Raw genomic sequence first — 12,344 nt, 5'->3', positions numbered from 1 at the left:
TCAGCATCAAGGATCGGCCCCGAATGGGCTAAGCTAACGGCACCGCCGGCTCCCGGGTGGCTTCTGGCCCGCGGTTCCTCCCGTATTTCACCTGTGCCCCGCGTTTCCAGTCCGGGCTGCCGCATCGACGGGGTTGGCTCCCGCCCGCGTCGGGTGCGGATAAAGGCAGAACGAACGGACGCGTGAATGGATTTTTGGGATAACCCAGCCCGGCTCCCTGAGCACAAAAAAAAGAAAGAAAGAGCCAGCGGTCCATCGAAGAATCTTTTCATTTATTGCAGTTTGCACACAATTGAAAAACGCCAACAGCACACCGGAAATGACAAAAACGAAACGCATTTCGAATCGACTCCCCTATGAGAAAAACAAACGATGATTGTCAAAGCTAAAACTGACTACATCTCCATTTCAAACGAATTGAAAAAAAACCCCCACTAAAATAAACACATTTTCCTCTCAACAAGGGAGCGATTCGATCTGAAAAAAAAATCGGCCTGTTTTGACCCCGCAAGATGGTGATTGTCCTTATTTTCCCGTTCCTCATAAAAGACGTTTTTCGAAATGTTGATTTCATGAACATCAAAAGAAGAGCACCCGCACCCGTCTCGTTTTCAAGTAAACACAGCAAAAAGGTCCGACTGTGGTTTGTTCACAGCCTGACACTCGCAAATAAATTATTACAAATACGCTTAAATTAAAATAATAATAATATGAATAATAATCATTCCGAAAGAAAATCAGAGCAACAATCAGCCTGGACTACAGCAGTTTAAGGCGCTCGAGTACAACCAGAAATATTACAATAAATAAAAATTAAAAAAAAACAGCAGTGATGACGCAAACTGCAGCAGGTTGGATGAATGGGCGGGCGGGCCGTGCACGGACGCGCGCACATACACACGCGCGCTTAGGGGCGATGAAGCATTCAGCAACTCTTTATTTTGGGGGGATTGCATGAGACGTTTGACGATTCCAAACCGAGCTCCATCTCCCAAATAGAAACAAATATACACCTGTATATATATATAATTTTTAAAAAATCACAAACAACGTTTTAAAAATCCGCTCTGGTAGATTTGATTTGGACAATGCCGTGACATTTTCCCAAACAGATTCTTATTTTTTTCCAATAGACATGTTGAGTCGCAAAGATGGAGTTGAAAGGCATCTTTTTCAGCACGCAATTTCATGTTTTTGTTGTTTTTTTTATAACTTAAAAAGGTGCTTGTCGTTTCCACGCTTGCACACACGCGCGCGCGCGCACACACACACGCACAAAAACAGCCGAGATCAGTGCACACACACGCCGGCTTCAAGAGCTTCCCGGCCACAAATTGCCAACTTTTTCCGACAAAATCCCATGCATGCGTTTTTTCCCCCTCCCCGCCAGTCATGGTCAGCTTGGCTTCACCCTGGAGCAGTAGTAGCATATTCATAAAAAAAAAAACAAAAGACCAAATTTGATCAATAACAATGTGTACAGTAATACAGCAAATTCACATTATTGTCTTCAAGAAAAAAAAAATCTTCAAATGTACAAGCGTAGACGTCATGCAACAGGAGGTTAAAAAGAGAAAATAAAATCCTATAAAATGATTGATCACCATCATCATCATCACCGGTACTGATTTGAAACAAAAGCTGGTGAGAAAAAAAAAAGAACCTGAAATGAAAGATACTTTTCTTCACACAAGGACTGCCGGCTACATTGAAGAAAAAAGATTCCTCAGTAATCATTTGTCCAATGCTAGAAAAGACTTCAGGCCGATTGAAAATTAGTCATCGAAATAAGAAGAAGAAGAAAAGGAGGCTGTGCATTGCATGAGTTTCATTTTGTCAGTCGCTCCCTGAACAGGCTAATGGCGCCGCCTTGCCGCTGGAAAATCACACACACGCACGCACACACACACACATCTCCCAAGTGCGGATACCTGTTGAGTGTCTTGCCTGTCGAGCGGTGAGATGAAAGACAGAAATGAAAAATGGAAAGGCCGGACCTTCCGCCACATTGAGAATGCGAGAGGAAAAAAAGAAGAAAAGAAAAGAAAAGTCAGTAGTAACTTGTGTTCATGTGCTAGTAAAGTGCAAGACTCGCGTGGCTTTCAAAGGCGCCTCCCCGAGCGCCGCAAGTCAGCCGACAACGCAAATTTCTTGACGGCCGTCCGGCCGCGTAGCTCGCTCGGGTTAGGCCGTCGCGCGCGCCGGCAGGCGGGAGATTGCCGCCAGATGGCCTCGGGTACAACGGAGCCGCGCAAATACATTTTCAAAGTCGACGCGGAGTTGACACGCGGGGGAAGTCCCGCCGCCCATTTGCGCTTCCCCAGAAACGGGCGTCAAGGAACAACGGCGGCCAAACACGGCGTTCAGCGGCGGCGCTTTGGTTACCGCTCGAGCGTCGCAACAAACAAAAGGTACGCTCGGCCGATTTGTTCAAATCTGGCCTGGAAACGGAGGGGCGGGGGTCGCCGCGTGACCGCCCGGACGGTTTGACCTGATGAATTTCGGGCAGGGCGGGAATAAGGACCCGGCGGTACCGTTGCGAGACATTTTGCGAAGCGGCGGCGGGGGTGGGATGGTGGGGCGTCTACTTCCAGAGTTCCTGCGAGCCGTCCTCGATGGCCCAGTCCCTGACGTTGGGCAGCGGCAGCGGCTCGCTCTTGACCGCCAGCGAGTTGACCAGCTCGCAGTGGAACTTGCGGATGTGGCGGTAGAGGTCGCCCGACTGCGTGAAGCGGCGCTCGCACCACTTGCAGGCGTGCGGCTTCTCGCGCGTGTGCACCACGGCGTGGCGGCTGAGGTTGTGCGAGTACTGGAAGCTCTTGCCGCAGGTGGCGCACGTGTAGGGCTTCTCGCCCGAGTGCGTGCGCTCGTGGCGCTTGAGCGTGTACATGCAGGAGAAGGTCTTGCTGCAGATGGCGCAGGTGGGCACGTTGACGTCGCCGGCGGCCGGCTTGGCGCGGGCGCCCTCCTGCTCGCGGAAGTGCGAGCTCAGGTGCAGCTGCAGGATGTGCGGCGAGGGGAAGACCTTGTTGCACAGCGGGCACATGAAGATCTGCGCGTGGGGCGCCGCCAGCATGTTGGACACGTAGGGCGGCAGGCCGCCGTCGGCCGGGGGGGCCTCCTCGCCAGGCGGCTTGTCCTCGCGCTCCAGCTCCGAGGCCAGCGAGGCCTCGCGCAGGGCCGACAGGTGGGCCTCCAGGCCCAGGCGCCGCTGGGCCGACAGGGGGGGGCCGGCGCCGTGACCGGTCGCCAACGCCGCCGCCTTGCCGCCGCTGTGCTCCATCTCGTAGTCGCCGGCCGCCAGCGGGTCCTCGTCCTCGTCCGACGCCGCGGCCCTCTCCACCTTCACCCTGACGGCCGGCGGGCTGCCGCCGCCCGAGTAGCTTTGGTGGTTGAGGCCGGCCGGCGCTTTGACCGACAGGTCCAGGACGCAGTCGGCGCCGTCCAGGCGGCCCCGCGAGCCGGCGGAGCGCCGCGACCCCCGCGACGGCGACCCGCCCGAGCCCGACGGGCTGGCGCCGGGCGAGGCGGCCTTGAGCTCGGCCTCGCCGCGGCACGGGCTGGCGGGCGTCGCCGGCCTCTCGGGCATCCTCAGCCACGGCGCCCCCGCCTTGCCCTCGTCCTCCTCCTCCTCGTCGTCGTCGTCGTCGTCGGGCGGGCCCGCCGAGCCCTCCGACGGGCTGTCGGCCTTGTCGGCGTCGGCCCGGCCGTCCGCCGCCTGGCGCTTGAGCCGCTTCTTGCAGACCTTGACGATGTCGTACATGTGCAGGTAGGACGCGGCGGCCAGCACGTCCTCCACGGGCAGGTCCTGGAAGCGCAGCTTGCCCTCGTACATGAACTCCAGCAGCAGCGAGAAGGCCGGCGCCGTCACGATGTCGCTGTTGAGCTGCACCACGTCGCGCTTGTCCAGCTGGTCCTTGTAGAAGAGGTGGAAGTACATGCTGCACGAGGCCAGCACGGCGCGGTGCGCGCGGAACTGCGCCTCGCCCACCAGCACGGTGGAGTCGCACAGGAAGCCCTGGTGCCGCTGCTCGCTCAGACACCGCAGCAGATGCCGGCTGTGCTCGGGGAACTCCATCCTGCTGTCCTCATAACCTGCGCACACGCACAAGGCAAAACTCCTTTTTGCTCTTTCTTTTGCTCCTCGAGGAACCGGCCGCGGCCGTTTCCTTCCCACGCGGACGAAAATCAAACGCGCCCGTCGTCTACCGCAGGCCGGCTTCGTCTCGAAAAATGAGGAAAGAAATGTCATTCCTTTCGCTGGGCAAATTCCAAAAGTGCAATTTACGTCATCAAAGCACATTACGCAATTGTCTATTTGACACTCGGGTGGCACCAAAAAAGGAGTTTTTTTCCTTTAGGATTTCTGTCAGTAATTCTAAAAGAAAAAAAAAACCCAAATCAAATCAGCGTCTTCCATAAACTGCTTGTCAATACATTTGAAAATGGAATTGAGTTCAGATGATCAATTGGGAAAGTGTAAAAGCTCCGAGCGCGCTCCGGTCGTCTGCTCAGACGGGAGCGACTCGACTCTCATGTCGTTTAGAGACAAAAAGGGAAAACGCCAGGCCGCTGATCTAATCAATTGACTTGAATCGCGGGAAAATGTCGTCCCTGACAATCGGAGGTCTCGTCAAGGTGCGTCTCACCAAACGCAAGCGTGCGCTTCAATTCCAAAAGCGACGCCGGCATGATATCGGCACGCCACGCGCCAAGTCCAACATTTCACCACTGCTATTTTTATTTTCTTTTTTTAATTCGTCACATCAATACATTTTTTTTCATACATTTTTTTTTCAAAGAGAAATGAATTATTTCTGACAATAACAGAATTGATTGCGATGCCCGCATGCCATTTTGGGGACTTTTGCGTGTGTGAGGGAGGAAAGCCATCCCGGGTCAGGTGCGCATTCCTTTGCGGCGTGCCGGAATATTTGCGCCGCCTCATCTTTTCTGCGCCGCGGTCCGCCGCCGCTGCTCCTACGCGGGTTATTTTTATGAATCCACTTTGGCCTGGCCCGCCGCGGCCCTTTTAGCTAAGCGGCTTTGCACAACAAACACACCCACCTAACCGCCACCTCCGCGCACGGCTTGACAAAACTCAACCGTGCCCCCCCCCGCACACACACCACCACCACCATCTTACAAAGACCCACCTGTTAGCCACGTCGCTTTGTGCCGCCTGAGAAAATACATGCCTGCCTGCTTGCCGCCCGCCCGCCCGCCCGCTCGCTGGCTTTTCTCGCGCCGCTCGTTAGCCCGAACGCTCAAATGGCCTCATTTGAATGAAGCCTCGCTAAGAATGGACGAGTGTGTGTGCGGTGTGTGCGCGACTTTTAATGAGGGGCAGGGGAGGGTGTGTGTAATGGGGGGAGGGAGTGGGGGTGAGGGGGGGGGGGCTTATGAGGACAAGGGTGAACTAGCCCCTCCTCTCCACATGCTCCCGAGACGCGGTCTTACGAGAAAACCCTTTGCACATCCTCCTCCTCCTCCTCCTCCTCTGCCCAGAAGACGCCGAGGAAGAAGAAGAAGAAGAAGAAGAAGATTTACAAGACAATCACTGTAAGTGCCCCGCTCGTCACAGCATCAATCCTAATCCTTAAGATGCCTAAAAATAAAGACGCAGGCATGGACCGGTCCCGGCCCGAACAGCAAGGAAGGCGGTCGGGGGAGGGCGGGGGTGGCGGGGGGGGCTTATCCACATCTGATCCAGCTGACGGGGGCCATATGGCAGCTGCTAGCCAGATAAAGAGATTACGACGGGCAGCGAGTGCGATTACAGCTGTCTAGCCAATTCGGACAGCGCAAAGCCCAAACTTCTAAATTAGGATCCCCGGGACGCCAGCGCCGGCGTTTTCCAGGCACCTCCGCGGATCGCAAGAAACGCGCCTTTGACGTTTCAGAGCGCCGCTTTTCTTGTAAAATGGGCCGGGGAAGCCCACGCTCGGCTTCGGGCGCCGGCCATTCGAACGCCTCCAACCGCGCCGGCGTTCCCGCACCGGACCCCGAGAAAAAAAGTGCCACGACATGTCCGATAGGAAAAGGCGGCGAGGAAGCGGAACCTTTGAAATGCTCCCAACGCCGAGCCAGCCATCTGCTACGCCGCCGTCGGCGAACAAACAAATGATGCCGCTTCCGTCCCGTCTTCCTTTCTCGGGCGCACCGAGCAACGCCAAGTGCCCAAGCCACAACATTTCAAATGTCTGAAGTCGCTTGTCAAGTTTGGCTGTTTTCTTTTTTTTTGTTTTTTAAATCATCTCGCTTCTCGTCCAAAGTGCCAACGTGAACATTTGAAATACGTGAGCGCCGGCGGCGTCGAAATGCAGCGAGACCCGACGCCGCATTTCAAAGACGCAAAGTCCATCAGAAAGTAAAGCGGCGTTTGAAAATGGAGCGCGAGCGCGAGCGCTGCCGAAGCCCCGCAAACGCAAACGGTCGGGGACGGTACCTGCGGCGCTGCGCATCCACTCGACGATGTCCAGCGTGGCCGGGGAGCCGCGGCCGTGCGGCTGGCGCGCCGGCTGGCGTCCTTCCCTTCTCGCCTTCTCTCGCCTCGCCTGCGAGTTGGTAGCGGGCGAGCCGGCGAACGCGCGCGAGCGGGAGGAAGAAGGGCCAAATGAGAAAGAAGCGGCAGCGGCAGCGGCAGCTCGCTGTGTTGAAAGTGCGACCGACAGATGCAAAGTGGCGGCGATGTTGGAGGGGGAACCGCATATCACCTCCCACCTCTTCTTGCCTGCTACTAACTGCCACACACACACACACGCGCGCACGCACACACTCAAACTCTCCCAGGCTGCCTCACAATAAAGGGCCAGGGAGGGGGGAGGGGGGGGGGGTGGTGGGTGGATGGCAGCCTGTCAGCTGCTCTGACATCATCCTCAGATGGAGATGCTACCTCCAGCTGTGCTCTTTCTACAGCCATATGCTGCCTCCTCTCCACTCCTGCCACCAGACTCCTCTTTCATTTCAAGCAACAACTTGGTCGCCCCCCCCAGCCCCCCTGCCCCCCTTTCTTTCTCTTTCTGGAAAAGGGCAGCCACGAACAGCGGCGGCAGTACGCATTTTGGTTTGGGTTTGTTCCCAATGTGCCCGAAAAGAAAGCCGGGAAAAGTTCCCAAGTCGTTCTGGCGGCTCCCTCGGAGACAAAAGGCGCATTGGCGAGCGACACACGCACGCAGCTGAGATTGTTTTACACTTTTTCACGCTCCGCCGCTCGGCTCAAAGAATCGAGACGAGCGGCGGAACCCCCCCCCCCCCCACATCGGTCGGACAAGCTACCACACGAAGGAACAAACACTCTTTAAGGGATGAGCGCCACTTATGGCGTCAGTGAAGGCGCGCGTGTGGATTTCAAAGCCTTCTCGACAATGTCGAAGGGCGACGCGTTTCGGGAGAGGATTCCAAATCAGCCTTTGTCTTGCGTTTCCGATGTGGGAAAGGAAACGTTTCCACGGCTGAGGAAGGAGTTTGCTGGCAAAACATGTGCGGCTTGCCGCTCGCGGCCATTTTCCATCAGCAAACGTGAACTGGGTCCTTTCAAATCACAAAGAGAATGACGCAAATACAAAGGGCCCATTTTTGTCTCTCTTGCAAAGTCAAAGAGCAAAAGACAAAATACAATTCACAGCTTGACTGTTGCAAGCGTGGCGGCACGTTCTTTTCCTCCTTGCTTTTCATGAATGGGCCAAACAATGAATGTTTGCTTTTTTAATCTGCCTAATCTCACAATCTGCATCAGCCCCCCCCAAAAAAAAATCCACTTTGGTTTGGACCAAATGTGAGATTGGATTTTTTTGGGACACATTTTGCATGGCCCGGGAGCACAGCCGACGAGACTTTCGCGAGGCCGCCTCACGCTTGGGAACTTCTGGGCTGGGGTCGGGTCAGTTTTTTTGTGTTTCAAATTCATTTCCATCAGCCACAGGTTTCTCTGGAATAAAACCAAACACTGAATCTAAAAAGACACATCCTGATATTTGGGGTTATGGCGGCCAATCTGTCATCCCAATGGGATTTGGGGGCTTGGGGACACTTGGTAGCTATTGCACCTACTACAGTTCGGAACTTTGGCACCTTGCAACTTTCCTTTTGAGAAGCCCTGGTATAAAGACGGACGGCTAGAGCAAGTCCGAACACGAAAACGTCGCCGATTGATCAGGAGAAACTTGAACGAATTGACTCGAATGAACGCCGCGGGCGGCCGTCGTCTTTCAAGTCAGGGTAATAAAGTCGCAGCGAGCCCAGTAGTCGTGTTTTGGAGCGAGTTGCTCTTTCTGCGCCTTTTCCATCGGCGAGGAAGAAGACGCCCGCGTCGAAGGAGGCACGCGCGCACACCGAGCCCCCCCCCCCCTTGGAAGCTAGCTAAGAAGTGGAGGCGAGCGTGGAAAGAAAGCCGGCGTGCGGAGCGGGCGCCGCGTCCGCCAGAGGAAGGACTTTGCCGCCTCGCCGCCTTCCCGCCCGCCCGCCGTTAGGCCCCGCTGCTATGACAACGGCTGCGAAAAGGAGCGAGCTAACGCGACGCGGTCATGCTAGGCGGAAGGAAGCTACTTTTCACTCGCTCCCTCAGCCCCTCTCCACTCACTCGAGCGACCGAGCGCCACTTACAGGCAGCACGCTCCGACGTCCTCCGCCGAATCCTCCTCAGCGGCTTCCCTCGCTTGCCCCCTCACGACGACTTGGCGTCGCCTCCCATAAACGGGCTTGTCGAGCCGGGGCAAGGGGAGAGGGACTCTGCGGCGGCCAGATGTTTCCGAGCTGTTGCTGTTTGCTCCCCGCACACAACTCGGGCTGGGACTTGACTGGCAAGGCTGGGAGCCAATGGTGGAGGCTCGACAAGGAGCGGGAGCGGTGGGGGTGCGATGTCTTCTTGTTCTTCGTCTTCGTATATCGTCGGTCGGCAGAGGTTGACTCCGACCTGGCGACAAGACGCGCACCGAGAAGGGGCGCGGGGGGAGAAGCGGCTCGGCCGAACCGACTGCTCGGTTGGACGACCGCGTGAGGGGAGGACGGGCGGACGGGAGCGAGGGAGAGACGCGGGGCCTCGTGGGTACTGTAGTCCGGCCGCGGCGAGCAGGTGCAGCGAGCGCCGTGGGAACACCTCGAGGAAACCACAGCGGCAGGACAGTGTCAAAAAAAACATCACATACTGTCATAACTCATTCGAAATATTATCCACGCTTATCAATTGATATTGATTCATAGAGGTTTTACTCACAGGATTATTCGTACTGAAGGTGAATGCGGTCATAATATGTGTTTGGTTCAGTTCAAACGGACGCAAAAAAGGAACAACGTCAGTATTCCTCACCCGATTCTCTGTCGTTCTACATAGAATTGTAAAAAAGAAGACATACAGACAGGTGGAGAAGGCGGAAGGAGCGCTGTCGCTTCGAGGTGCATCGTGGGTAGTGTAGTCCAACCGCAGTGACGCGGGAGCAAGTGCATTGTGGAAACAACATACGTTACAAGAATAACGCCAATATTGTTGAACAACAACTCGGGCGAATCACACGGTTAACTCATACCACGTTCCAGTGAGGCCATTCTATTTATGAAATAACCAAACGTGGATCACGGCCTCGTAAAAAGCAAGGTTTTATCGTCTCTCTCTTTGTTTGTCCTTTTAGGATACGGACCTTCCAAGAAGTTTAATGAGAGAGAGAGAAATTAAAATCCTTTTTCGTGTTCATAACCCTGAGGTGGCCTTGAACTAGTAAAAGTCCAACCGCGAACACGAAAAGGTGCTGAAAAGATGATTTTGAAAAAAACGTCTCTTTTTAATGGGTCACTGGGACAGGCACCTTGGCGGAAATTCCGGCCAGCAGGACCTGCGTGGGCGAAAGGCGTCCTAGTAAACTAATTGGCGTCAATAATAGGCGGCTAATGAATTGACACGATGCGGTGTCATAGCCACAGCACTCGTTCAAATGCAAATGAATGCTGACCCTGTTTTTGCCCGTCACTTTTCCGGGGCTCCACTTTCACGGCTCGGTGGGACAATGGGGCCCTTGTGTGTGTGCGCGCGCGCGCTCGCTCACGCAGGCACACATGCGGGGAGGCGAGCGTACACGGACCAACTGGGAACTCCCCAAAGGATTCATTCTTTAGCCCCCGGAGGTCGAACGACCTGAAATAAGACAGATCGCGAACTTGAGTGGATCACAAGATTCGTCTTCCGGGCCCGCTTTAGCCTGCAGTACAGCTTTCCACCTCCGAAGGTCGCTGTAGATCCCGCGGAGAGCTCGCCAGTCGCCGCGTTGAAAGCCGTTGAGCATTTCTTCAATGTGAAGGATATCCAACTTTAGGCGCACGTCTTCATGTGCATGTCACTTGAGCCCACTCGTAGAATGGCGAGATCGTCCTGGTCAAGCCTCACCGCCCCCATCACTCGTATCACCTTTGGCTTACTTGGGAATGGATACAATTGTTGCAAGCATATATTCGTGGCTGTTTGTGTGCTCGCCTGCTTGATCGGATTTTTCTCTTGAGTTGGACACGGGTTAGAGGTCACTTTCGTGGTTTGCAAAAGAATCATCTTGGTCTCATTTTTCTTGATCTCACACACACAAGAAAAATGTGCATTTGAACAGGGGTGTGTAGACTTTTTAGATCCACTCTGAGCGAGTCTGTGTGTGTGTGAGTCACCAGGAAGACCAACTGCGTGTTTAACTGGCCTGTCTCCCAGATGGTACCGAGACTCATTTTTAGGAATGTTCAGAAAAATGAAAAAAAAAAAAAAAAAAGAAAAGCCAGCAAGTTTTCATCAAGATGTGCGCTTGTCAATCAAACATCTCGTCTGCTTTCTGTACATCACACGCTCAGTGAGCGCTTCCTTTTCTGCCTCAGCATCCACACAGTGAAACTTGGCAGCGTGCGTGTGGGGGATGTTTGCACCTGTGTGTGGATTTGTGTGAAGCCCACATGGAGCTGTGCAACTTTGGCTGTGGCTCCATGATGGACATCTGGAAGCTAAATTGGTTAATGACACCTCCAAGCTGTGTGTGCGTGTGTGTGTGTGTCTTGGGGGGTGGGGGGTGTACATCTGTCCAGTGATGGCGTGTGAATGAAACAGACCTCAAAGTGCAATTGAAAGCACATCCTCTTCCTTTAAAGATGGAGAATGAATGACAAATTAGCCGTTGTCCACATCACTGAAAAAGAAGAGAGCTCGTTGCTAGCGGCTAGCGGCTAGCATGCCGGCCGCGAACAGCAGAGACTTGATCCCTATCGTAAAATGATGGCGTCATTCACTTGCGCTTTCTTCGCGTCCCAATTTGGCGATTGAATCTGATTTCAGGATGGTGTTGTGTTGATATCGCTCGCAGCTCTGTCCTGGCAATAAAGCAAGGCAAAATGTCAAGAGGGCAAGTCTTCCTCTTTCTTCTGCTCTTTTGCTCCCTTCCAGTCTGTCTTCCCGGCCGATGCTCTCATCTTCTCACTTCCTTTTTGTCGGTTCTCGTGTTTTAACTCGCAACTGTGACTATCATCCACGTGTTGAAATGACAACGACATCCGTTGCGCGAGTTAGCGCGATTTCGAGATATAAAATAGGATGTGGGTGGCGTATCGTACAAAACGGTGAGGACGGAGATATTTTCAGGGCGGTCACATCAGACACCAAGTGTGGGCGCGAGATCGGAGAGATGTGATGTACAAGTCAATCCTCTGTGTCTCGAGCCGTCTGCCTGCCTGCTCGCCTGTCCCTCTCCGCTCCAGATGTCAGAGGAGATGGCGGCCAGCAGCTGTGGCTGTCCGAGGAGGAAATTAGTCCCTGGGTGGTAAGATGGCTAATACACACACACACGCGCACACACGCGCACACACGCACTCCGATGTCAACCTATGAGCATGTCACAGACACATTTTGAAGTATGGAGTGTTTTGCCACCGCTGCCCATTGTGGGGGTGATGTTGTTGTGCCAGTCAGCCGCCACCACCAGCGTACCCCCCCCCGGAGCCGGCGAGCGGGAACATTTGCCTTGTGGCTCCAATTCCCAGGAATGCCTAACCTGCGCCAGCTGTTGACAACATGCTACCTGTGCCAACAATGCCACACCTCAGCTGCCACTCGCGCCGTCTCCATCTGGGGCTGAGATATTGCTTTGTGTGCGTGCGGGTGTGCATCTGTGGTGACCCTCTGTGCACATCTGTATTTGTGTTTGCACATGTGCATGTATGGATGCTTCTCACTGTGTGTGCGTGTGTGCGCGCATCTGGAGCAGCATCGAAGAGGCTTCTCAGCGCCTCAATTCGCCTGCCAAACTGTCCAGATGTTAGCCTTGTAAGCCCGCGGCACACTTATTGTTTTTTTTTTTTTTTTTTCAGCAGCGTTATTAATATTCAGC

The 12,344-nt window shown here is 54.4% G+C and overlaps 1 protein-coding gene across 4 annotated transcripts; it reads right to left on the bottom strand.

Moving 5' to 3' along the window:
- Window positions 1-251: 251 nt before the first annotated feature.
- On the bottom strand, window positions 252-9,102 carry zbtb18 (zinc finger and BTB domain containing 18). Of its 4 annotated transcripts, XM_052080642.1 has the most exons (3): window positions 8,605-9,100; window positions 6,449-6,557; window positions 252-4,095 (listed from the first exon to the last, which is right to left on the bottom strand). In XM_052080642.1, the coding sequence occupies exons 2-3, from the start codon at window positions 6,462-6,464 to the stop codon at window positions 2,585-2,587; spliced, it is 1,527 nt and encodes a 508-aa protein (XP_051936602.1). In that variant the 5' UTR covers window positions 6,465-6,557; window positions 8,605-9,100; the 3' UTR covers window positions 252-2,584. The 4 variants fall into 4 exon arrangements, with proteins under 4 accessions (XP_051936602.1, XP_051936603.1, XP_051936604.1 ...); XM_052080643.1 differs by lacking the exon at window positions 6,449-6,557 and having other exon boundaries at window positions 8,605-9,102; XM_052080644.1 differs by lacking the exon at window positions 8,605-9,100 and having other exon boundaries at window positions 6,449-6,815.
- Between the last annotated feature and the right edge of the window lie 3,242 nt (window positions 9,103-12,344).

Source organism: Hippocampus zosterae, chromosome 11, assembly GCF_025434085.1.
Source record: "Hippocampus zosterae strain Florida chromosome 11, ASM2543408v3, whole genome shotgun sequence".
NCBI classification, from domain to species: Eukaryota; Metazoa; Chordata; class Actinopteri; order Syngnathiformes; family Syngnathidae; genus Hippocampus; species Hippocampus zosterae.
Note: the sequence above shows the minus strand (reverse complement) of the source record. Positions and strands in the feature narration are given on the sequence as shown.

Bases quoted from the DNA above. Each gene is read 5' to 3' on its own strand.
- zbtb18 (XM_052080641.1), bottom strand. From the start codon at position 5,196: ATGTATTTTCTCAGGCGGCACAAAGCGACGTGGCTAACAG. The intron at 4,096-5,156 runs GTGGGTCTTTGT...GCGTGTGCGCAG, and splicing joins CAAAGCGACGTGGCTAACAG to GTTATGAGGACAGCAGGATG.